At 41.8% G+C, this 25,775-nt stretch overlaps 1 protein-coding gene across 1 annotated transcript; it reads right to left on the bottom strand.

The window, feature by feature from the left end:
• Nucleotides 1-21,452: 21,452 nt before the first annotated feature.
• Nucleotides 21,453-23,595, bottom strand: LOC311095252 (uncharacterized protein). Its single transcript, XM_084133708.1, has 2 exons — nucleotides 23,240-23,595; nucleotides 21,453-22,249 (listed from the first exon to the last, which is right to left on the bottom strand). The coding sequence occupies exon 2, from the start codon at nucleotides 22,232-22,234 to the stop codon at nucleotides 21,581-21,583; it is 654 nt and encodes a 217-aa protein (XP_083989834.1). The 5' UTR covers nucleotides 22,235-22,249; nucleotides 23,240-23,595; the 3' UTR covers nucleotides 21,453-21,580.
• Between the last annotated feature and the right edge of the window lie 2,180 nt (nucleotides 23,596-25,775).

Below are 25,775 nucleotides of genomic sequence, written 5' to 3'. Positions count from 1 at the left end.
AACACAGTGAGTATAGCATAGGGAAAACAACTTGTTCTTCGTTTTATTACTTTGTCAGCATCAGCCAAACAACACGTGACCTGACCTAGCCCTCCAGTGGCTAGAATGCATTAACCCAAAAACATCTCAGTTTCTCCCCTCTTAATCACATTTTCAACACACATATCCAAACTTACATATCCAACATATCCAAACTTATATCCAAACTTATAGAAACACAAGGAATTCAACTTAAAGTATGGCAATAATGGGATCACTTTCTAATGTAACTGAACACTATTAGTTGGTGTCACTCCAGATGAATGTAAACTCAGTTATGAGGTATACAACACAAATCATGACATTTGCCATATTTTTTCTTTCTTTTTGAACTAACCAAACCTTAAACATTTTATGAGTGTAGCCTGTTATGTGGTCTGTGGACCCGGACAGGAATCCTCCTCGCGCTTTGGGAAGGTGTCGTCCGAGAGCTGTGTTTCAGGTGCACAAGAATACACACGTTTCTCTGTATACCGTCTCCATCTCGGCATCTATCCACATTATTAGCAGCCTCTTCATCCTCCTCATTTTGCCAGATTTGTAAAAATTTTTAAAAGAAAACCCACCACTTCAGGTCGACTTTGCACTGGAGCCATCCTTTTTTTCAGGGGAATGTGAGATCCGATCTGTTATCCAGACACAGAAGGCTCTTGATGTGGACGGGTGTAAACGCACCGTGTCCTGATTGGCTTTAAAGAACGTTGATCACATGTTAATGCCAAGAATTTAAAGTGTATGTAGTAGATTGAGCTCATTCTAGCACGTCCAGTGTTGCCACTAGGGGGCGTATATATGTGTGTGTGTTGTGTGGGAATCACCTGTTGCTGCAAACACACCGTCACAGCGGCCAAAACAGACAAACCATAAAAGAAGAGTTAAGAGCCCAACTAATGGAAACACTGATCACTGTTATGGTGACTTCACATGAAACACATTAGAGTTAAACCTCTGTTAACTCTCAGTAAGAGCGTCTGTAGACGTCTGACAGAAATAAAGTCAGTCTGGTTAGTAATAAGTGAAGCTGGTAATGCTGTGTGTGGAGGTGTTTAATCCTCCTCTTCTGAGATCTTCACAGATGTAATGTCTTCTTTCCTCTTCAGTTGATTTCATCTGAGGCTGTGTCTGAAGTCAGTTGTAGTTCTTGTGTTTCTGCTCGTCTCTTCTTTTGTTCTCTTCTTTCCTTCAGTGATTCTGCTTGTTAACAGGCTTATTAAGGCTGATATTACTCCATATTTAATATACACAGGTTTTGTGGCTCAGATCAGGTCCAGTTCTGGTTTATTTCTTTGCTCTTGGCTGACATGTGGCATTGCTATGGCCTGCTTGTGGCCCAGATCTGGCAAACAGGAGCGGTCATTTTCTGTTTATACCAGTGGTATAAGAGTGCAGCATGAGAATTATAAATTATACAAATATGTAGATGATGTGGCACTTTTATGGAAAGACTGTGAACATTTTGAGTACGAGGAGCAGGTTTTGAAACTAGAAAAATGGAGTGAAGCAAGTTCCTTATTGATACATGTAAGTTAAACAAAAGAGTTGATGTTAAATTATTCAGAGCCTGTAACAGAAATAATGTTATGTGATCAAACTGTTGAAATTATGAAGACTTTTAAGCATTTGGGAACCATGATTGACTGTAAATTGAATTTCTCTGATAATGTGAATCTTATTTGTAAGAAAGCAAATCAAAGGTTATTCTTGCTAAGGGAATTGAGAGAATATTCTGTAAGTCAGGTTGTTCTGCAAAGAGTTTATATTAGTTTAATTGAGAGTGTTTAGGGTATAATATAACTGTGTGGTTCGGGCGAGTTACATCTGTGAATAAAGTAAAATTAGACAGAATTACAAGATTAGCAGGAACAATTATAGGATCTAAGCAGAAATCAGTCGCACAGTTATATCAAAGTGCAGTTCAGAGAAAAGCCTTGACTATAGCAAGAGACACAACACACTCCTGAATCATGTTTTTGGGTTATTGCCATCACGTCGTCGCTACAGAACACCAAAAGCGACCAAAGCAATATATAATCAAACTTTTGTACCAAATGCAATAAGTCTTTTGAATAAGAGGAAGGAGATGTGGATATTTTAATTTTGATGTGTATTGTGTATTGTTAATTGTTTTGTGATTGTATGGCGAGACCAAAGACCAATTTTCAGCTAAGGCTGGACAATAAAGTACTAGTTCTATAACTAACTAACTAACTAACTTTGTATTTTTTTTTTTTTTTTTGCCCATTTTCTCCAGAATTGCTCTAAAAAAGCAGAAAAGGGTACTTATGAAAAATATGAACACAGGGGTGCAATGTTAACATTACTGCATCATTAACACTGTAAAATATGACACATCAGGACATGCATACAAAATACTTCAGAAATCATATTTCTGGATACTCAAATGTGGTTAAAACCTTTGTAGACATAGCTTACAAAAACACATAAAAGTGAAACCCCATTGCCTTATACTGCTTTTCTTATTGTTGTGGGCTTTATAGGGTGAGTGATGTTTCCTATAATACACAAGTGAGACAGACTAGTGCAAATATTAAACTAATATTAGCACAAGTTCTGCCTCAAACCACCTGAGAAATGAAGCCACGCAATGATGACGAAGGAGTTAAGAGGAAGTTTATAAGAAATAAAAACTTGTGGCTTTTAACTGTGGTTTCGCTAGCTATTTGAGTAAGTGAAAACATAATACTTACATTTAAGTGTGAATTTGCCGTCCACCACTGAACTCTCGGCCTCCTTGTTTTGTTTTTTTATAACAATGCTGTCGTCTCTGGCGCACAATGACTTATGGGGTAGGATAGGCCGCTGAGGATGCATTTCTGTATCCTTCCTTTCACAGGGAAAAGAAGGGTGCATTTGGCATTGCTTTTGAATCAGGGTAGCCTTTGCATTCGGCCAATCGGCCTTTAAAGGAACACTCCGACTTTTTGGGACTTTAGCTTATTCACAGTATCCCCAGAGTTAGATAAGTCCATACATACCTTTTTCATTTCTGTGCGTTCTGTAAGTGTTATTTGACGCACCCACCGCTAGCCTAGCTTAGCACAAAGACTGGATGTAAATGGATAAGGTAGCATACTAATCCCAATAAGTGACAAAATAATGCAAACATTTTCCTATTTACATGTTGTGATCTGTATAGTCACAGCGTGTACAAATAACAAGGCTATATGACACAGAGACCATTTTTAATTGTATAAATACTGGGAACTATATTCTCACTAGGTGTAGGAGCACAGCTAACGTTACTTGGGCGGAGTGGCTATACCGGTATGGGTATAGCCACTCCGCCCAAGTATACGTTAGCTGTGCTCCTACACTAGTCGCGAATATCGTTACCCGTTATTCATAAATTAAAATGTTGCAGTTATATTGTTTTGTTCAATTGTATTTTGTATTTCTAATTTCCATGATAAATAAAACGCTTCCTATGCATTAATTTCCCCCAAAAATGTATATCAGTAAATGTTCTCTCTAATAGAGTTTTTTTTTATTGTTAAATATATTTTAACATTTATAATTGTCAAATTTTCCAGATGGCATTCAAAACTTGAGGGACGCAAGAGGACAACTCATTGAGCTTTACTGTTTTTATTGACCTCTGTTTGCAGAGGTGTCGCAGAAGTGATCAAAACAAATATACATTAATATAAAAAATATTATATAAAACTAACATTTAACATCTCATTCACCATCACCATATTATTAACTATAATCAACTAAATCAAAGGCCTTGACATTCAATTATAAATGTTGAAAGCACACCTTTCAAGCTCAAATAATTGTTCAACACAAATCATACAAATCTTAGCATCAAATTCCATCAAATAAGCTGAAACACAATAATTACATTTTACAACTTCAAAGTTGATATTTTACATCAACATCATTTAAATAGTTAATGTTCACACCAGTTGCGTCTTCAAGCTTGAATTTGATCTGAATGTGTGAAAGTCTTTGTTAGTCAATGATGAGATCTTCTCCAAACTCTTCTTCTTCTGTTGATATTTGCGGCAGACTAGACACGACAATGGCGTATTGCTGCCCTCCTCAGTTCATTTGAAGTATTACAGTTTTTCTCAATTGTTTACACACAAATACTGGTACTTGAGACACGTTGAACACAACATGTAGCTCCCCCCAAACACCCGTCACACAGTTTTACAATCAGCAATCAGAGCTTTAGCATAAAAGAGAGTTTTTTTTTTTTTTTTTTTCAGTGTTCAACTGGTTCTTATAATTGTCTATTCATATGATGGTTTGTGTGTGCCATTTGAAAACAAAATACCATTTTGAGAAGAAATAACATTGTTTTGAATGTAAAGTTTTCTTTTGCAGGAGAATTGAGGGGTTTTGCTCATTGTGTGTGTGTGTGTGTGTGTGTGTGTGTGTGTTTTGAAAAGTAGAAAGCTAGCTAGGTAATGCTTGTCAGTACCATATACAGTACTCGATAGGTCCTCAAGATGGCGGCAGTCAACTGGAAAAAGAGCGGATGACGTAAGAGGTCACGTGACTGATATTCATGTATAGGCAACGTCAGCACACTGAAATTAGCAAGCCTCATTTTCTGAATGTGAAATGTGTCAAGAAGCTCAGGGCAAGTAATGAACTGGTGTTTGAGTTGATAAAGGAGTCTGGATCTGATATATTCTCAGGGCTGGAGAGAGTAAAGCAGAACGTTATAATCCATGTGTAGAAACTCTTCCAGAAGACATTGTCATTGTCATGGATGGTGGAGAACGTTTCAGTAGTAAACCAATTTTATTACTAATAATTTAATGATTTTATTTATAGAATTGAACTGCATGCAGGAAATTCTAAAATGAGGAAGTGAAACTAACAGTAATGCAAAAGTAGAGCCTGTTCATTGAGTTCAGTCTGAAGCGTTGAGCGTAAGTGTGTTTGAGCCAGTGTGTGTCACATTATGTGCTGGTTAGTGTTGTTTTCATGGACTTTCAGGTTCTTGTCATTTGTCACATGTCTTTGTTCAGATTCCCGCCACTCATCTATCTCTGTTTCCGGTTATGTGTGTTTCTTTTTTCTGTTTCATTCAACCAATAACTGCGCCAGTGTATAATAAGATACAGAGAACCGCTGACACGAGAGACTGGTTTAGTCAAGCCTTTAATGGCGAAGGAAGATAAAACAACAACAAAACTTCATGCGCATGCGCCGCCTGGGTCAGCGCATCTCCGCTCCACGTCACAGAACACGTCACGATCCACATAACACACCACATCCTGGCGCCACCCGTTTTCCTCCGGATTCTACGCCCTCTTTTCCAGCTTGAGAAACACACAAACAGGGAAACAAAAAGGTGGAATGTGACAACACAAGATAAGATGACTGAACCATTCGTGCCGTAATACACACAGAATATCTCACGGAGCTGCATAGAACACTGATGCAACGTTTTAAAGAAAATACTTTTAAGCCAAAATAAGGATACAGGCGAAGGCAGCCCATCTACTGAAGCTCATAATCTTTCAACTTGTCAGGAGGCCGACGGAGACGAGCAGACCGCCGTGGGACCTGCACCGGGAAAGTTGATGGAGAGGCCAACTGGTGACATGGAACCTCCACCAAACAAGACGGGGACACCTGTCTATCCTCCTGACGTCCGCTGCCATCAGATCCTGGAGGTGAAGCAGGCTCTGCTATCGCCAAGGGGATATCTGGACCACTTGAGGGAGCGCTAAGTGGCACTCCGCCCTCCTCTTCACACTCCTCTTCACTCTCAGATGCTGCACCGTCTTCACAATGACCTAGAACACTTGGGAAAGAGTCAACTTTATAACAATCAGATAAGCGGACCCTATAAGAAGCACGCCGCAGCTGGGAGCCTGTAAACTTGCGGATGTTGCACCACGTACCGTCAGATCTAAGCACGAGATATCGGCTTCGAGCTCGGGACTTATTGCGGTCACTATAAAGGTAAACAAGGTCGCCCGGGCTAATATCTGGTCTGGGTGCACCCCGACTTCGTGGTGCTTTTGCCTTGACACTATGGGGGTGATTAGCGAGGCGTTGTGCATGCTGCATGGAAATCAGTTCCCGGTCACGCACTGGTAATTGCTCGAGAGAGAACTGATCACGCTGCAACAGCATTTCACGGGCGGACATACCACGAGACCGGACACGGCTATTTAACTGAGCAACAGCTACCGACAGCAACACGGGGGTGACGACCCCGCAGTGTGGTTCTAGACGTAAAATCTCGCCCTGTAGCTCCTGTATAGCCTTTTCCGCCACTGGATTTTTGTTAATATTTTTAGCATCGCCTACCTCAATGGCCAGCCTGTGTTGAGCAAGCATTGCGTCTTTGGCCAGTGCTGAGAAACCTGGTGCTGGGTCCGTTCTAACTACGGCAAAGGGGCCATCGAGCGGACGAAGGCTAATACACATACGGATGATACCATCCCGCAACGTTTCCTTCCGTTCGTCATCAATCAACAATGCAGCTGTGAAGGATGTCACACACTCACGAACGACTAGGATGAGCTGACGTTCACGTTTAAGCACGTCAGCTGCAAAGGTAGACCCGACCGTCTCAGGTGGATCGCAGCAGGACTGCTCCACTGCGAACACTGGGGACTGTGCCAGTGAAGCACATTGGTGACATCCCTTACTAGTAAGCCGGACGGCAGCCTCCAAATCCAGTGCATAGAAGTACCTGTCGATAACGAGTCTCAACTGGTGTGCCGAGGGGTGATCTAACCTAATATGCAATGACATAAGCAAACCATGCAACACTGACCTAGGAACGACGATGCACTCAGTGGTGGTCGACAGTGGTGTGTTGCGTCGTACGACTAAAAGCCCATCTCTTGCCAAGGTAACAGTGTTCAAATAACGTTTCACATCTTTAACATTAGTAACCCTCTTGGAAGGGCGCGTACCCTGCCGAAGATGCGCGTGCACCCTACGAAGGTCCGGACACTCTGCCTGAATGGACACCCACGTGGCTCTATTGGCAAAGGGTACCTTTTGAGCTCCACGCAAGATGTCAGCGACGTCAGTACGACACACCACAGAGACCATAGATTCACGGACGAAGTTGCAAACTTGACATGAAGGACTATCACATTGAGCAGCATTACGACTAGCATAATCTGACGGGAGAATGGCAGCCCCAGCGACATGCCTAACAGAGACCTGGAAGCGGCTTGCAGTGGACAAGAAAGTGGTAACTCGCGGGCTTGCAGAGAATTCGCCCCTGCACAGCTTTTCAAAGGCCTGTACGCATGGTTTACTGTCAGTGAGCACACATGCCTTCTGTGATGACTGAATAATGTATGGGCTGCAATGTTTGAGGGAGGCAGCTATAGCCAGGGCCTCAATCTCGCACGGAAGCCAATTAATCTGATTCTTTCGAAGTTTAGCGCTGAAATATCCAGCGATCAGCAGCTTTTCCCCCCGTGTAACATACATTGTAGCGCCTAACCCTGGATCCCTGAGAGCACCATCAGTGACAATCCAAAGCTGATCATCAGGACGCGGTATCGTCACAGCGCAACTAGTAGATAACGCCTGCTGAGCCTTTTGAAAACACTGGAGAAGCTCATCTGACCACACAATCGCAGCCGTCGACTCACCCCCAGCGACCACATTGTCGAAGGGAGCAAGGATCGACGCACAACCCTTAAGAACACGTGCTAGGACTTTATACGCACCGATGAAGGACCGTAAGCCACGAACAGTCGCAGGGGGAGCACACGAAGCCAATGTTGCAATGCGGTGTGAACTAGCACGAATAGTACCCTGACTCCACACCCACCCCAATATGTCGGTCTGGACCGGGGCAACGACAGTCTTACTGGGAGCTAAGCACATATTGCATGCCTGGAGAGCCACTAAGACCTTTTCCCACACTGCAAGAAGACCCTCAAGAGTGTCAGCCCCACAATACAGGTCATCAGCAACCTTAGCCACCTGTCCCTGTTGAAGGAGATCACCGAGTACCCGACAGGTCAATTCTTCTAATGCAGTTTCTGAACCAGGCATGCCCATGGCACATCTGGCATACACCCGGACTCCTTTAAATGGCGTGACGACCCCGCAGTACTTCATGGAGGCTTTGGATAGTGGAATTTGGTAGAACGCCTTGGTGAGGTCAGTGGCGATAATATACCTCCACTGAGCAATCTGACGCAACGTGGCGTCCACATTTGGCATAAGGGATGGCTGGGGTTTGCTATAACGACCCACATCGGCGAAAGCTGTAACGAGACGAAACCCGCCATTAGGTTTTTTGATAAGAAATGATGGGTTGACATATTCAACATCAATGTCAATGTCTTCAGGCTTTCGAAAAACGCCTAGTGATTCTAGCTCGTCGAATTGAGCCTGCAGCTCCTGTAACTGGCCCCTAGAGTACTGCGGAACTCTTCCCTTCCGTTGCGGTGGCTGGACAGGTCCCATGTTTACCCTCGCCTGGAAGGGGCCAGCAGCGCCATTATAGCCTCCAAACTGCGGATTGAAGACCTCATCAAATTTCCTGTGAATCTCGTGAAATTTTCCTCTGATGTCTGCCGTCATAATACCGTTGGGGTCTAATGAGATAAGGTCAGAGAATAGTGTTAAACTGGGCGAACTGGACTTGCAAACAGTGGCCTGAGGAGTCTCCATTGGGGCCTGTTCAGTTAGGGACTCCGGAACGTAGGTCATGCGAACACGGCATACATGGTCATGTTTCTTAATCCCCAGCGGTACGTCAGTCAAATTGGGAATCCTGATTTTTCCGGATACCCCTACGACCAATGATGGGGCAAACCAGTGTGTACGGCCCTCGTGCGGCTCAACAGCAAGCTTGTCGCTAATGTTTGCTAGTTCTGCTGGAAGCTCAAGTTCGACAAAATCCCCCGGCCACACAGTATGTGATGAGGTGGCACGGAGTACGTGAGCTCGGCGAATGGCATGTCTGTCTCCATACGTTTGACTGGCACCATACTCGTATGTGTCAGACCCCACACTGACCTGATGTCGAGCAGGGCGGATGGAGATGTCATTACATTCCATAAAGGGGATGCCAGCGAGAATGTCAGAATCCAGGTTCTCTACCACAAGTCCGTCGAAAAAGAGCTTGTGACCATCTCTCTGAAAGTGTGTGCGTGTCTCCCCCACTACCTTCAATGGTGAGGAGCCATCTGCCTGACGAGCTGACTGTGTACTACTGGAGACTTTAAGGCCCAGTCTGCTCGCACATGCTGCCCTTATCATGTTGCCTGTCGCCCCACTGTCAATGGTCAGCCTAATGGGGATGTGGCCATGGAAGGCTTCGATGCATGGTGACTGCATAATATGAACGCGCTGTACTGCCTTAAGGTTGGATGCACTGTCCTTGTTGTCGTCCTCAGACTCGCTGTCAGAGTGACTCAGTGAGCCAGCAACTTGCCGCGCCTTAGCAATGAAAGCTCTGTCAGGAGGGGGCAGAAAGGGGCACTTACTGAGAAAGTGATTGTCTGGTCTGCGAGCCTCTTTACAAAGTGGGCAGGATTTCTTTAGTCGACCCAGTGAAGCCAGCTTCTGTCTTGGGGGGTTAGACACAGCCGAGCGCATTGCTCTAGCATCCTCTGAGGACTGCAGCTCGTCTAGTAATGAGCACAGGGCTTGAGATATCTCTGGTTTAATGGACGCCAGAGTGCGTGAACGTAACTCTGTGCCATACCTCTGCTTTACAAGCTTCGGCAACTCGCTGTGTATAAGACGAAGCCAAGTGAGAACAACAAAGTTTTCTATCGTGGGGGAGAGCTCCTCATCCTCTGCGATGGGTTCACCTCCGTGAGTAATACCAGAGTCTCTGCGTAGTAGATTGTCCTCAACAAAAGCCATTAATCTCTGGTATAAATCCTCTGGTCCTTCATTAGACTCTAGTTTAATAGCAGAAAAATCAATAAAATGTGCACCAGTCGACTGGAAACCATAATGTAGTCTGATTGTCTGCCATATGTTATCAATGCATGTAGAGCTCTTAACAACAGTATTTCGGGAAATAACTGGGCAGTAGTTAGCGATCTGCCCCAGCATAAGCTCAAGCATGCTGACCTTTTGTTGGCGCGTGCGCCGTTGCGCCGCGGGAACATCTGCGTCATCATCGGTAAAACCTCTGAATGGTGAAGCCCTCGTCTTTTTTCCCCAGCGCGCGCCGTCGACTAGAAACGGAGCGAACTCTGTATCCAGAGATAAAGTGTAGACGAGGTTCTGACGCCAGTTCTCAAATGAATTTACAGTCTCAACTTTTGTGAGGCACCATTGTTTCGGTGCTCTGTGTGTATTCGCCATGGCTTAAAGTCTCGCGGTACACCAGCAGAGATAATCCACAACGCGGCTCGTTTATGCGCGTCGATAGTGTGAATTAATCTCGCATGAACTCACCAGGCTGTTTGGGGAGTGAGTGCGTTAAAGCTGCCACCACGCCAGTGTATAATAAGATACAGAGAACCGCTGACACGAGAGACTGGTTTAGTCAAGCCTTTAATGGCGAAGGAAGATAAAACAACAACAAAACTTCATGCGCATGCGCCGCCTGGGTCAGCGCATCTCCGCTCCACGTCACAGAACACGTCACGATCCACATAACACACCACATCCTGGCGCTGATTTGATTGGTCACTTCCAGTTTTAAATGATTGTTGTCCAACTATTTTAGCTTTAATAAAAAAAACTTTTTTGAACGGGAACTCACGCCTCTTGCCCTCTCTAAGTGGAACTTACTCGTGTGTCTTTATTTAGTTAAAGATAGTGTTTCCTCGTTATTTCGAGCTGGTGTAGTCGCTAAGAATCGAGCCACTTGCTACATGAGCAATAATGAAAAATACATTTGCACTGAAATCCACTCAGCAACACTTCTCAGAGTTTCATCTCAGGCTGTCAGATGAGAGGAAGTTAATAACCACAGGAGGAGATGATGATGTTTAAAGGAGGAGCTGTAACTATATATAATGCAGAGCAAGACTGACAGAAACAGAAAATGGCTGATAAGTGTGATCTGTGTCTGCTGGGACTGATCATTCTCTCTTCACTTCTCACAGGTATAGAAATCTGTATTTTCTCTAAAGACATTTAGTGGAATTAGTCTGGAAAGAGTTCATTTGAACATGCTCAGTTTATTCTTGCACACATTCACGTTGTGATCTCAGAGTTGTGTATTGATACACACAGATCATACTGTATTATTCCTGATACTGGACATAGTGTCACTCAAACATCTGATGATGAAGAATTATCTTCATATTAAGAGTGTGTCAGTGATTTGAACAGCTCTCTGATAAAGACTAATAGTTTATTCTGGAGAGTGTGTTGTTTGCTTTAAGTCAGGAAAAATACTATGATTTAAAACTTCTGCTTTTTATGCTGGTGTGTTTTATGTTTCATTTATTAATATCATAATGATCACTGAGATATACTGTGTTTCAGGAACCAGTGGAGTGACTGTGTTCATCAGTTCTGGTGAAAATGTCTCTCTGTCCTGTAATAAAGCTCTTTCTGACTGCAAATCAACTACATGGACCTACGATAACATACGTTCAGCAACAGTTGAACTGATTACTGGAGGGATAAAGAATAAAGACACAGAGAGACATGAGAGACTGAGTCTGGAGTCTGACTGCTCTCTAAACATCAAGAACGTCACAGGAGAAGATTATGGATATTACAGATGCAGTCAATATGTGAATGGAGAACAACAAGGACCTGATGCTTATGTTTATCTGCATGTTCTTCATGGTAAGTTTATGATTATGTGGTCAATTTAAAAATGGCAGATTCTCCCTTTAAACTCAGATGATGATTGAAGAGTCTGTGATTTGTGTCTTGTGTTCAGTTTCAGTGTCTTCATCTTCATCTTCATCATCATCATCATATTCATCATCATCATCATCATCATCATCATCTTCATCTTCATCATCATCATCATCATCATCATCTTCATCATCATCATCTTCATCCTCACAGACTGAGATCAGTCCAGGCCGCTCTGTGACTCTCTCCTGTCAGTTGTACTCATATTATAGATTCTCCTGTGATTATTGGGTCCGTTCTGAGAGAGTTGAGCTGTTGTGGGTGAATCAGGCTGGTGTTGATCTGAAGACAGACTCCAGATATCAGATATTATCATCATCAGATCAAGATCGCTGTATCAACACTCTGACTACAACACTCCTGAATGAAGATGACAACAGAGAGTGGAGATGTCAGCTTACTCACAGAGATCAACTCGAGACCTCAGTCAGATACACTGTCAAGTATTCAGGTGAGAAAACAAATGAGTCTCATGAATGACTGTTAAAAGTTTTAACTAGTTAAAATATAATGATGCTTTTGTACAGTATGAATCATCTGAACAAACATCCGTCCTTTACAGCTCCAGCTGATTCAACGACAGCAGCGAGTCCTTCTACACGAGGTACATGATGCTTTTACGCCACTGATGATGTTATTCACAGCTTCGTCTAACATAATTCTATAGAAAATATGAATGTTACCATATAGATATTTTACCTCAGTGTATATACTGTTTTGTCTGTCTATAATTGTCCCAATCTGCCCTGTCCGTCTCTGACTCTGCTCGATCTCTTCTTCAGTCACAGTGATGTCTGGCGCTGCAGTCGCTGTTCTCCTTCTTGCTCTTCTCTGGCTGATCTGCAGAAAAAGAGCCGGTGAGTTACGAGGGAAACGCCTTTTCTCAGAATTTTAAGCCTTTAACTCAAAACCGTAGTGCCACTGCACACCGATAACAGTGCAGCGATCTGAGGTTTGTCAGTGGGAACTGCATGAATCTATGGCGAAGAGGCGTGTCTGCGGCAGCCAATCGCGGCTCAGAGCCTGCAGAAGGGGGCGGGGCATCTGCCTATTAAAGCAGCTCATATCCGGCATAGGGATCAGTAGGCATGTCGCGATAATTAAATAACCGTCTGATCGCGATTATCTGATCTAACCGCGACTGTTTCAGGCAACCGTGATTATTGCGCGCTTTTATAGGCCTACGGAACAAAGGGGAGTCATGGACCGAAAGAAACAGACAAGCACTAATTAAGTTTTCCTGCAATATATTCAAAGTCATCTGAAGCCATTCCATAGCTTAATGTTTGGGAGAAGTATATTTACATCATTAAAGTTTGGAAAACTCGTCTTCCCTCCCCTGCAGCTGTCAATCATTCTCCATTCAAACAGCGCGGGCGCCTCGCCCGGTTACGGCAGGATGCCCGGTAAAACGTTATAATGCTTGATCTGTAGAAAAGGGGCTATGGATTTGCATAAAATGAATTTAAATGTCTGGAGTTTGCTGTTTTTAAATGACTCGCTACCATGTGACTGTTAGATCACACACATCACAAGGACTATGAATTGGCATCAAACGCACAATAACTGGAATTTAAAACTCAATAACCAAATGATCAATAAATTGTTGGACAGATATACACTGTACAAAGCGCTCTCCTTCAGCGCCTCCTGCCTCTAGTTTGGGCCTATCGACTCCAAGGTCGACCTCAAGCCAAGGCATGGCTATGTGCCCAAAGTGCCAAAGTTATTACGCCGTCCGCTTTTCCCGATTCTCTTACTCTGCCCTGTTCGGGCTTTAGGAGTATATATACAGCGCTCTGTCCATTTCAGCGAGTCAGAGCAGCTCTTTGTATGCTTTGGTGGGTTTCTGGTCATGAATCAGAGAGTATCCCCCTGGATAGTGGACACTATCACGTTGGCTTATGCTTCGGTGGGCCTTCAATGCCCCATAGGAGTCAGAGCACACTCCACCAGAGGCGTCTTCATGGCCGTGGTCCAGTGGTGTGTCTATTTGCCACATCTGTGCCGCAGCCGGCTGGTCGTCGCCTTCACCTACGCCAGGTTTTACAAATTGAAGATCACTTCGCCGCAGGCACAGATCCTCCCTGTCTAGCTGGAGTTCACCTCAGAGGGAGCTCAACCCACTATGATCTCTCTGGAGGCGCCGACCTCAGTCCGAGCCCCTTTTTTGCTCTGCATAACTTGTCCTTCCCTAGCCCTAACCCCCCTCAAAACATTCCTACCAGACCAAATACAACACCATGTCTTAGTCCGGTCGGACAACATGGTGGTAGTGTCCTAAATAAACCACCAAAGTGAACTCAAGTCATGGCCTCAGTATAGACTAGCCCGGCACCTTCTCCAACCTGCGCTCTCTGAGAGACTGAACCAGGGAGAAGACATGCTGTCCCTGGACAACGTGTTCCCAGGGGAATGGTCCCTCCATCCCCATAGCATTAATCTGGAGTATCTTTGGCAGGGCAGAGGTCAAACTCTTCGTCTCTGAAGGCAACTCTCACTGCCCAATATTCTTAACAAAGGACACGGATGCGCAGGTCCACGAATGGTAACTTGCATAACTTGCCCTGCTCTAGCCCTACCGCCCAGTAGGGTGACCACCCGTCCCACGTAGCGCGTGCGCGCACAGCGTTTGAAGCCCAATTCATGCGTCCCGCAAATTGAGACCGTGTCACGCATAATCAATGCTTGCTCAAAAAAAAGTTGGTTGCTCTATATCCTCGAACCCCAGGCAGCCAAACGAACATTACTTGACAGTTCAGCACGCTACTGTTGCCACACCCACCCCTCAGTTGAACTGCTGACTAGGTTGTTGTCAACGTTTTCGTTGTTGCCATGACAGCGCACGCACCCTGCATACCAGACACACTGGGAAGGAACTTTTAGATGCGCGCTTTCCAATTCGAAAAATGGAGAAAGAGACTGAGTCTGAGGCACCGCCATCATCGATTAAAAAGAGAAGGTGTGGGTACAAGAAAGACTGGTAAAATAAATATTTGTGGCTGAAAGGTGTTGAGGGGGATACCGAGAGGGCTTTTTGTGACCTTTGCAAAACGTCCTTCTCAATCGGACATGGAGGGGAATACGATGTCAAACAACAAGTTCACCATCCTTCCTCCCGCGTCTCGTTCCGTGAACCTCTGGAGTTGTGAGTTAAGACTTTTTTTTTTTAACTGTTCCTGTGGTGTTGAGCAACTACAATTCCTGTTAATCCTATAATTTTATATTATAATTTATTTAAAGTGAATAAATTGTAATGAAAAATAAATAAAATTAAATAGCTAAAGTAAATCGTAAGTGGAAGTGCATCTGTTAATTCATTGAATGTGCAAAATCTTATGAATCTTTATTTAGAAAAAATACACATTGGTTGGCCTATTCATGAGCATACATCAGCAATTACACATGTTTAGGGGAATAGGGCATTATTAATATACCATGTAAGGTGGTATGTGCTAGAAATGGGTAAACCACTATCAGTGAGTCTCACCGCCGCGCCAGGCAGTGTCCCACATTGTCCCTCAGAAACATACCCCTTGTCCCCCCCTGGGCTTATTAGCAGGTGGTCACCCTACCGCCCGGGGACCCTTACCCAAGCATCCCAGGCTAGGGCCACAGAACATGTCGTTCTGCTCATATAGCACGGTGTGATTGAATTGGTTCCCCATAGAGTCTAGCAAAGACGCAATACGAGTAAACATTCTGAAAGGGAACGACTCGGTTACTTACGTAACCTCAGTTCCCTGAGATAACGGGAACGAGTATTGCGTAGACAGCCGTGCTATGTCACTACACGACTGGCGTTTGTCTAATTAAATATGATTCCTTTGCCCCTCCCCTGCCCCGATTGGCTCGCACAGACACGCTGCTTCGCCATAGGTTCATGCAGTTCCCACTGGCCAGCCAATAGATGCGCTCAGATCGCTGCACTGAGAAAAGGAGATTCCCCCTTAGCATCTAGCAGAGATGCAATACTCGTTCCCGTTATCTCAGGGAGCTGAGGTTACATAACCGAGACGTTTTTATCTCTCACTTTAATGATTGAACAAAATCTTATTGTTAAGATTCTGTGTTTTGTACATGTGTGTTTGATCATAAATACTCATATTTCATGAGGCACTTGTTTTCAGATAATAAAAGAGGGACTGGCGACTCTGCGGTGAGTTCAGTAATGCAGTGATTTAGATTTGATTAATGTCTTTAAAGCTCAATAAAGTGTCACTCATGCAGTTTAACTGTTTGTTCTGAAGGTTAAAGATGAGGATGAACATACAGGGACGTACGAGACGATCAACATGTCCATTCCTCCCGCTGCAAGAGCCAGTGTGAGTCCACTAAATCACCAAACATTACGTTCAATAATATGATTTACTAAAGGCTTTTGTGTTATTCTACATATCATAGTGAGAGATATGTCTGATGTGTGTGTTAAACTTGACTCTCTGCATGTTTACATTGATGTTTAGGAGCAGACAGATGATGTGACTTATTCTGAGGTCACTTTATCCAATACAAAGCCTGTAAAATCACTCAATGTGAGTAGATACCAGAACATGAGTTTGACTCTCAGATAAATGAAGCTCATGCTCTGATATTAATAATAATAATCGCTGGGGTTCAAACATTGATGGACAGAATCTGTTCTTTCAGGATCATGATGATACAGTGACTTATGCTGCCGTCAGAGGAAGAGGAGATCAACCGCAGGAAGAACTTTACGCCTCTGTGAACAAGAACAAGACCTTCACAAATCAACATGAATGATCCGGATCATGAGCTCCTCATATCAGGAGCAGACGGGAAGATTTCATCTCTCTGGGGTTTGGAGGAATTATATGTGTGTGTGTGAACGAGCAGATATTTGTTGAATGTCCTGTGAATATGAAAGAGGTTTATTGTGAATCATCATCTGGTCAGAGCACAGAATCTCATCTATATGATCACAGCTACAGTAAAGTTAGAGACTGAAGCCCTCATGTGTTTTCACACAGGCCAGACTCAATCTAGCGTCTCTCAAGCCTCTTCCATGAGTCGATAGTCTGTTTATCCGCTGGATTTCTGTCTGAAAATCTTCATGCAGAAGCTCATGCTGAAATGATCCTCTTGCTTCAGCTTGTATATCAGCTGTTTCTTCTACAGAGAGACGTCCGTCTGAGAATTACATCAGTGTCTGCTCGCATTATATTGCTATAAAATATTATTATGCTATATGCTATAAAATATTATATGTCACACAATTAAATGTCAGATATGTATTTTTTTCCACTTGTGAACACACACACACACACACACACACCATTATACCATTAACACACGGAAACTCAAAAGGTCTTCAACACAACCCGTCAAAAAAATTAGAGTTCCGTTTAACTTGATAATATATGACTGTTATACAGTATAATTTAGATATATCAATTTAATAATAATACAAACACTGATAATAAATTATCATATTTATATTTCATATTATATTTTCATATATTTTGCATGAGAAAACATAATAGGCCTGAGCACATGAGAAAAAGGTCAATAAAGATTGAGAATCAATGTTCAGAAATGATTAATTATTGTTATATTTTGAACTACGCTGTATAGCTGTGTTTTGTAGTGTGTTTGTTGACAAACTCAAATTTGTTTATTTTTAATTATAAAAAAATGCCATTATTTTATATGAAAAGTTAATAGTAGTATTTTAGTTTGTCTTGTGTATTGTTTTGATTTAATCTGTCATATGTCCATATTGCAATGAACCCCCACCAATGGGGCATGTTGTCACATTACACTTCCATTCAGGGGTGTTTCTAGGTTTAAATACACTGAACCTTAAGTAAGGTTAGGTTTATACAAACTGAGAAAGTCAAAAGTGTGCGTTTGCGCCCCCTACTGTTCATTAAGGACAAGAAAACTGACCATTTGTCAAATTTGAACGACCGTTTAGAGATTTTTGCTGTGTGATTCAGTTTAATTCAGATTTCTAGGTCGTTTGCCTGAATGATTCAGTTAACAACACTTTCCAATCGGTAACTGCAAACAAACAAACAAACAAACGAGTTTTACAACAACAAAACAACTTACAATCATCAAGAGAGTCTCTGCTGTCATTCCTTCTCATGATCCACAATACATTTCCACTGTTTCCTTCAATCTTCTGCAGTTCTTGAACATTTCCTGAAACAATCCATCACACACACACACACATGCACACAAACACACACACACCTGCTTCTCCTCCATCTGTGTTTCACCCTCACAAACTCCAGCTTCATGTTCCTTAACTTTACACTTTCCTTCTTGTTATATGCTTGGTTCACTCTGTCAATCACTCTATTTTCTACAAATAAAGAATCTCACAACCGCATGCCAACACAGTTCAACCATACATGAGCTGTGTCCCAATATGAAGTCTGCATCCTCCGAAGGCCGTATTTGAAGGCCGATTGCCAGGGCCGGATCTACCATATGGGCAATCTGGGCACGTGCCCAGGGGCCCTTGAGCAGAGAGGGGCCCTCCGTGATCGGAGTTTTTTTTTTGTGCGCTACATAAAAATAGTATACACAAGGCTTGGCCTCGATCTTGATAATTAACCAATCATAATAATAATTAAAAAAAAAGAAAAAGTTTATATTACATTATATGATTCTGCTCTTATTCATGCAAATGCTTTTAAACAATTCATGTGTGACAAGACAAAAGTGTGACTGTGACACACACACACACAGAGAGAGAAAGACAGCACGTCAGAATACAGTTCTCTTTCCTGCTTGAACTTACAATAACACACACAATTATACCAAAATGTCCGTTTTTTGTCGAGTATCTTCAAAACATAAGAGCAGTCTTGTGATGAACGTGACGAGGTGTGAGAGAACGAGTCGCGTGTGAGATCAGCGTCTCTGTCGCAGCGGCTGCTCTTAAAGAGACAGCAGCCAATAAAGCTTTCTGTCAGTAAAGTTAACAAAGAACAAAAAGAACAGAGAAAATTACTCACTGCTCTTGACTAAAGAACGTTTTTAGCTTTAATAAGGATTAGTCTATATTTCATTTATAATTTATGCAGTGCAGACTGTTTGATAACTTTATTCAATATCGGTATATGTCCTAGGCCTACCTGTTAGACAGTAAGGACAATGGTAAATATGACATATATTTTTTACTATTGTATTATTGAGACAAATAACAAGTTTGCAAAGATGTCAATATTTAATTTAGTAAAAAAATATTATTTTAATTTGAAAACAGTGCATTTAGTTGTTGTTGCTAGTTTGAGTTGAGAAATACACATTTCAGCATTATCACTAATCTGTGTGTGCATTTTACTTGAGAACCAAGCAAGTTGACTCATGAAACCATTTGTTTATTATATCGCAATTGCATATCGCAATCGCAATATTGACCTCAATAATAGCAATATGACATTTTCCCCAAATCGTGCAGCCCTACTTTTCAGAAAAAAAAAAATTGTATCATTGTCTTGTGAATTTGTCATTCAGCTTTTGACCAAAAGTGATTGGCATGTCAAATCCCACACCTGGTGGGCCTTAGTAGAGTGTGTGTGTGTGAGTGTGTGTGTGTGTGTGTGTGTGTGTGTGTGTGTGTGTGTGTGTGTGTGTGTGTGTGTGTGTGTGTGACACGATGGGTCCTGTCTCGACTCTTTGACTCGTTCAGAATCGCCTTTGACCGCTTCAGAGTGGCTGGCTACGGGCATGCACAAACATGTCCTTAAAACAACCCTTAACGCTTGTTTTCAAAACTGTGCAACCCACCGAGTGGTTAGTGGTGTTCGTTGATGATTAAAAACAAATATATCAGCGAAATGTATGATTTCAATCCGTGTTATTTGCTATAGTGGAACTATTTTTTCAGATACCTCACAACCACGTATAAGCTTCCGCTCGATATTTGAGTCTGAAGCGTCTTTTCCGTTTCCGGTAGCGCAGTAATATCAACGAGCAATGAGTCCTCCAACAGAAATCAATGGGATTTTACTTCCGATCCTACCACAACTAAAACATTTAATTCATTTTGACTTTGCTGCTTCTACGTTGTCACTCGTTGATCGCAACAGCGTTTAGATATTTATCATGCCATGCCAAAGCTTCTCAGAACTTATAACACCTCCCATGATTCAATGAGAACTTCTAATTAGGAGATACGGCCACTTCCGGTTAAGAATTAGAGTGTCAATATCTCATGACCCACATATAACAGAGACATCAGAGTAGACTCGCTGGAAAGGTGAGAACCAAGGAGGCTTCCAAGGAGTCTACTCTGATGTCTCTGTTATGTGTTGGTCATGAGATATTGACACTCTAACTCTATATTCTATAATTCTAATTCGGCCAGATATCAATATCTTCAAACCACCCAAACCACTCAAAGCCAGGACCAGACCCCTCCAAAACCACTAAAACCTAACCCAAACCACCCAAAACCAGGACCAGACCCCTCCGAAACCACTAAAACCTAACCCAAACCACTCAAAACCAGGACCAGACCCCTCCAAAACCAATAAAACCTAACCCAAACCACCCAAAACCAGGACCAGACCCCTCCAAAACCAATAAAACCTAACCCAAACCACCCAAAACCAGGACCAGACCCCTCAAAACCACTAAAACCTAACCCAAACCACCCAAAACCAGGACCAGACCCCTCCAAAACCACTCAAACCTAGAATTTCAGGGTCCTACAACATTCCGTCTCCTTACGGGCGTTGCATTTGGATGGCTATAACAGGGTCATTTAGAAAATGAACTCAAAAGCCTTTAATTCCTAAATGAAAACTCAGAACTTCACAAAAATTGGTGAGCATATGTGAAATAACATTGTAAACAAGCATGTACAATTTTATGGAGATCAGACCATAGGTGGCGCTATAACTGTTAAAAAGCTTTGAAAACCATATATTTCCTATGTTAAATTGGCTGGAAATGGTCTTTTCCATGTATGATGTCAGTGGTTAAATGGTTGCCAAATAAAACTTAATGTCTTTTTATGCATTTGTGATTAAAGGCCTTAAATGCTTGAACCCCGATAAATGCTGCTTGCAGCTTTAATTTAAAATTGGAATTTCTCTGAAATTAAAAATCTTTGGGTACTTTTGGGATACTGGAAGTACACAACTGCAGGAAATATATCACACTTTGCAAGTGATTTTTGGTTATTTAAAAAAAAAAAAAAAAAGCTTACATATTGTAGCTTTAAACACCTTACATTTTGATTCCCTGTTAACTGTAGTAACAAACTGTCAGAATAATATACCCATTTATTGACATTTAGCGAGAAACCTTATAATTTAGAAAATAAATCATATGTCAGAGGTTATGTCTACCTTCAACAATAAGGGTGTCCTCCCTTGAGATGTAGCCACATCCTCCAGTGTCATATTGCATCAACCAAAACCATTGTATCATTTAAAGAAATAGTGTATCTTTAATTAAAGACCATTGTCATGCTCTTAAAGTGTTAACCCATTGAGCACAGTAAATCAAACTAAACGGCCCACTTTGCCTGCATTCACCCTACATTTATTTTTAAGAGTGCATTTACTATTGGAAGCTATGGCCAAAAAGCCTCTGAAAAGACCAAGAAAAAAAAAACATGGGAATGTTCAGGTTATGAAATATGCTTTAATGTAGGACACATACAAAGAATACACAAGGAAAATCATGATTATCCTATTTGAATCTGCCCTTCCACCATATCCGACTCCCTCATCTTTGACTCTCAGTGCCTTCCTCCACATATTTTCTTGGGGGGCACTTCAGTCTTCTGCCACAGACTTGGAGTAGTAATACCAATCACACCGAGAGCAATTATCGGTCCAGCATTCCCACTGAGTTTACTCTCCTCATCTGAACCCGTTCCCAGATCATCCTCCTTCTCATGAACCGCCACCGCACGTCCCAGAATGGAATAAGGCCCAAAGAGCTTGGCGTCTGGAAGCGTCAGGAACTGCCTTATAACTCCTTTCTCGGAAGCAAAGTTGCCCAGGTCTCCAGGATGATGAGGGTGGTCAACGCCGTTTGGGTTATAATGAGGACCAACAGTGATGCAGCCTTGACTGAGGTCTCCATACTGATGGATGTGCATGGCACGCTCTTGACGATCGATGGCAGGCAAACCACGGAGGTTGATTTTCACTTCTAAATCTCCATTGGGGAAGACCTGCTTGAAGAGGATTTGACCAAAGATCTTTGGCTGGTTACGTGGCAAATTGGAGCTGGGAGTTACTTCACTAGTGGCATAGATTGTGTTGTCAAACTCCACGACTTCCGGCTGTGGAGCTTCGGCAGGCAAACACTCCTCGTTGTGGAACTCTCCTCCTTGTATATGCAGCACCAGCAATATCAGAGGGAATATTAGGATGATTTTCTCCATGTTGATCTTTAAAGCCTACAATGAAGAGTGGATTCAGTGAAATCATGCCATTTGGTTTAAGAATGTAATATTTTTGATAAAAGGTCAAAGCTTTGTTGCAGGGAACTTTGAGAATGGAAGTTGCATTAGGTAAAATAGCACAACCAGATTAGTTTGCAACGGAAAACCATACAAGAACCCAGACAGCAACCAGATCCGGCCCACATCTGGGCCGTGTGTAATCCATGTGTACCAGATGTGGGCCGACACCATGTTGCTGTCTAGAAAACTCTATAATTTTTGAATTGCTATGTACCCTTGTGAAAATAATAAAATAAAAAATGCGCTTATTGGTATTGAATCTGTACCTGTAGTATCTTGAAAGTACAATAATAATAATAATAATAATAATAATAATAATAATAATAATAATAATAATAATAATAATAATAATAAAACCTGTAGGTCCACTTGCAGATAATAACACTGATGAATTATAAAAAGCCACTTAAGTGTACACACGTACACTTTCATAAGCGTCACACCTGCCAGCCAAAGTGCCTATGATACAAACCAATGACATACAGGTGGATGTAATCACACTAAAATGAGTCCAGGCAAAGGTTTATGGAAATGGAAAAGGTCTAGGGAGAAGTGCCCTCTGGTGGCCATGATAGGGCTTCTGCTGGCAGGAGTGACATTAAGTACATGTACACTTTAAAAAAAAGTAATGCCAAACTAAGAGTTTTACTTTAAAGTACATTATGTTTTAAAAAATATTTTTGTTGTGCTTTAAAGTACACTTAATTTGATCTGTTGTAGCCTACATGTTATTCAATATTAAATATAAAGTTAAGATTTTTTGATTCTGATATTTTTCACAAGGACAGGTAAAATAAAAGACAATATCTATACTTTTGCTTAAACTAAACTTTTTTTAGTTGTACTAAATCAAGTCAGTTGATGGAGAAAATGGAATGGAGAAAAAAAAAACAAGCCTAAAACAGCAAAGGTGCACTACCGTACAGCTGAAAAGTTGTCCTCAATCCGTGTGGAGCCTGAATATTGCAGTCACAAAAACACTACAACGCTTAATCCGTGTGCAGTCCTGACCTGGGGTTGAGAGAATGTTCCTTTTGGCTGCTCTTATAGGAACTCATGTTGAGCTACAAGTTAACCATGATAGTCTGTTAGTCACTAATTAAGTTCACCTGTGTTTCATTTAGCTCCCTTTGTTTGCCTGTTTATATATAGCACTCAGTTTATTCAGTTCTTTGTCTTGCATTGCACTATAGCTGTGTCCCAATGTGAAGTCTGCATCCTCCAAAGGCCGTATTTGAAGGCCGATTGCGTCACAGCGGCGCGTCGAAACGTCACAGCGGAGCGACGAAGGATGTCCCAATTCAAAAGCTGCACACTTCACCATTGCGTGGCTTCATTTGTCAGGTGGTCTGAGGCAAAACTTGTGCTAATATTAGTTTAATAATTGTTTCAGGGAGCAAGGAGCAGACAGCTCAATTTATTAAACTGCAATTAAAAAAATAAATAAACTAAATAAATTAAATTACATTTTATTGTAATATTTGCACTAGTCTGTCTAACTTGTGTAAATAATAAATATCACTCACCCTATAAAGCCCACAACAATAAGAAAATCAGTAGATAAGGCAATGGGGTTTCACTTTTATGTGTTTTTGTAGTGCTGTCATGCAAGCTATGTCTACAAAGGTTTTAACCAAATTTGAGTATTCATGAATATGATTTTAAAAATACAAAGTAAGAAAGTTGAGATCACATCTTTGCTGAAATGTATTGTGCTGTTGTTATTAACAAGCCATGGTTAATTTGCTCTGCCTTAGGATTGCACGTGTCCTGGGACATGTGAGGGTGTGAGTGGGAAACCCACTGCTGAAACTTGGCCCTGGTTTGTCCTCATGGATGAGATGTTGGGACAGAGGCATTGCACCCTCATTGCCTCAATCCCTGAGGACACACCAGGGCCGAGTTCATCAGTGTGTGACCAAGAAGAGGAGGAGCCAGGGGCAGCAGCAGCAGCACCACGATGAAGGCGAGACAGAGAGGACGAGTTTTTGGACTTGATTAGAGAAGACATGGGACTGCAGAGGCGAGGAGAGCACAAGAGAGAATGGACAGGCTGTTTTCTCCTCTTGAAAGAATGATTGAGAAATATGTATATATATATATTTTCACTTATATTTTTTAAAAGGAAAAAAAAAATTCTGCAACTTTAAATGTGTAAATAAAAGAGAATTCATTGCTCTGGACATTGTTTATTTTTGTAATGACAGTCATAATTTCTACATGAAACAAATTCTTCTAATTCTAACTTTTTTCCCCCAACTATTTACAAATAAAATAAATAAACATAAAATAAGAAAAATGATGTAGACTTTTATTCAGCTGAGTGGGAGACCCTGGTGTGCTGCTGGACCGGGATGGGCTCCACAATAGAGACCCTGGTAAGGCCTCCTGCTGGTTGGACATCATCTGGGACGGTCTCCAGAGTGTTTGACTGCATATTTACACTATCCACGTCTACCAACAGGTTTGCAGGGCTGACTCATGGAATAAATATTGAGATACTTTATTACACTGAAGTACTTTTAATAACCACTAATACCGCTTTGGGAAAAACTACTAGTCATATATTTCAAACCTTAGTTAAGCAAACTTATCTTGCATACTCTAATGTACTTAAGGCATCAAGAGTAAAAGTAAAGGAATTCTGGAGGAAAAAAACCTTGTCAGGGTTTTTATGATGGTTCTGCTTTTATATTACTGCATATGTTGCATTTTACTTCTGAATATTTTCAAGGTTGATACATTTAAACTATATACTTTTGTGTAGTTTATTGTAAAACAATGCATCGTATTGTAAAATAACATAATTTTGTAGTGTTGCTGTCCTGTGTGGGAAAATCACTTTGAGTAGGCTATTAACGATGTAGTTCCTTACATACCACCATGGTTATTTTGAAAATTAAACTAAAAAAATGTAGGTCTATTGTCACAATATTAACAAATTGTTGCTAAGTACAGCTTCGTCCCATTTCAGAGGGCGCATCTGAAGCGCTCGGACCGGTCTAGCCTACAGACGATTGTTCTTGTCGCCTAGCAACAGTGACTGACAGCTGCCGATGAAGAGCGGGAGTAACATTCGCACTGGACTTTTTATATTCAACTGGGTTTTATATTCAAATAGGGTTGAAAACCTGTGTAAATATATTTACCATGGTCCATTTATATGCATAATAAAAAGAATACACTAGTCTACAAAATCGCATCAAGGTAAGATATAAATGAACATTTGAATCTTCGGCTAAGCCGAAAGTAGGCCTACATGACCTGGTCCTCCAGTAAAATATAAAACATAAAAATGACAATAGCCAATTCTGGCTCCATAGCTGTTTACTTAATTATATCAAATTAATTGTCAGGATGGCAGCATACTCTTGCACCGTTGCTTGGCGCCTGGAGCGGTAATCGGGAACACCTGGCTGCACAATTAGGAAATCCTACGAAGGCTTCATGGTGTTTCGTT

The sequence above is a fragment of the Abramis brama genome (assembly GCF_963993115.1).
Source record: "Abramis brama genome assembly, chromosome: 1".
Lineage (NCBI taxonomy): Eukaryota > Metazoa > Chordata > Actinopteri > Cypriniformes > Leuciscidae > Abramis > Abramis brama.
The sequence above is the reverse complement of the archived record's forward strand: the minus strand, read 5'-3'. Positions and strand labels throughout refer to the sequence as shown.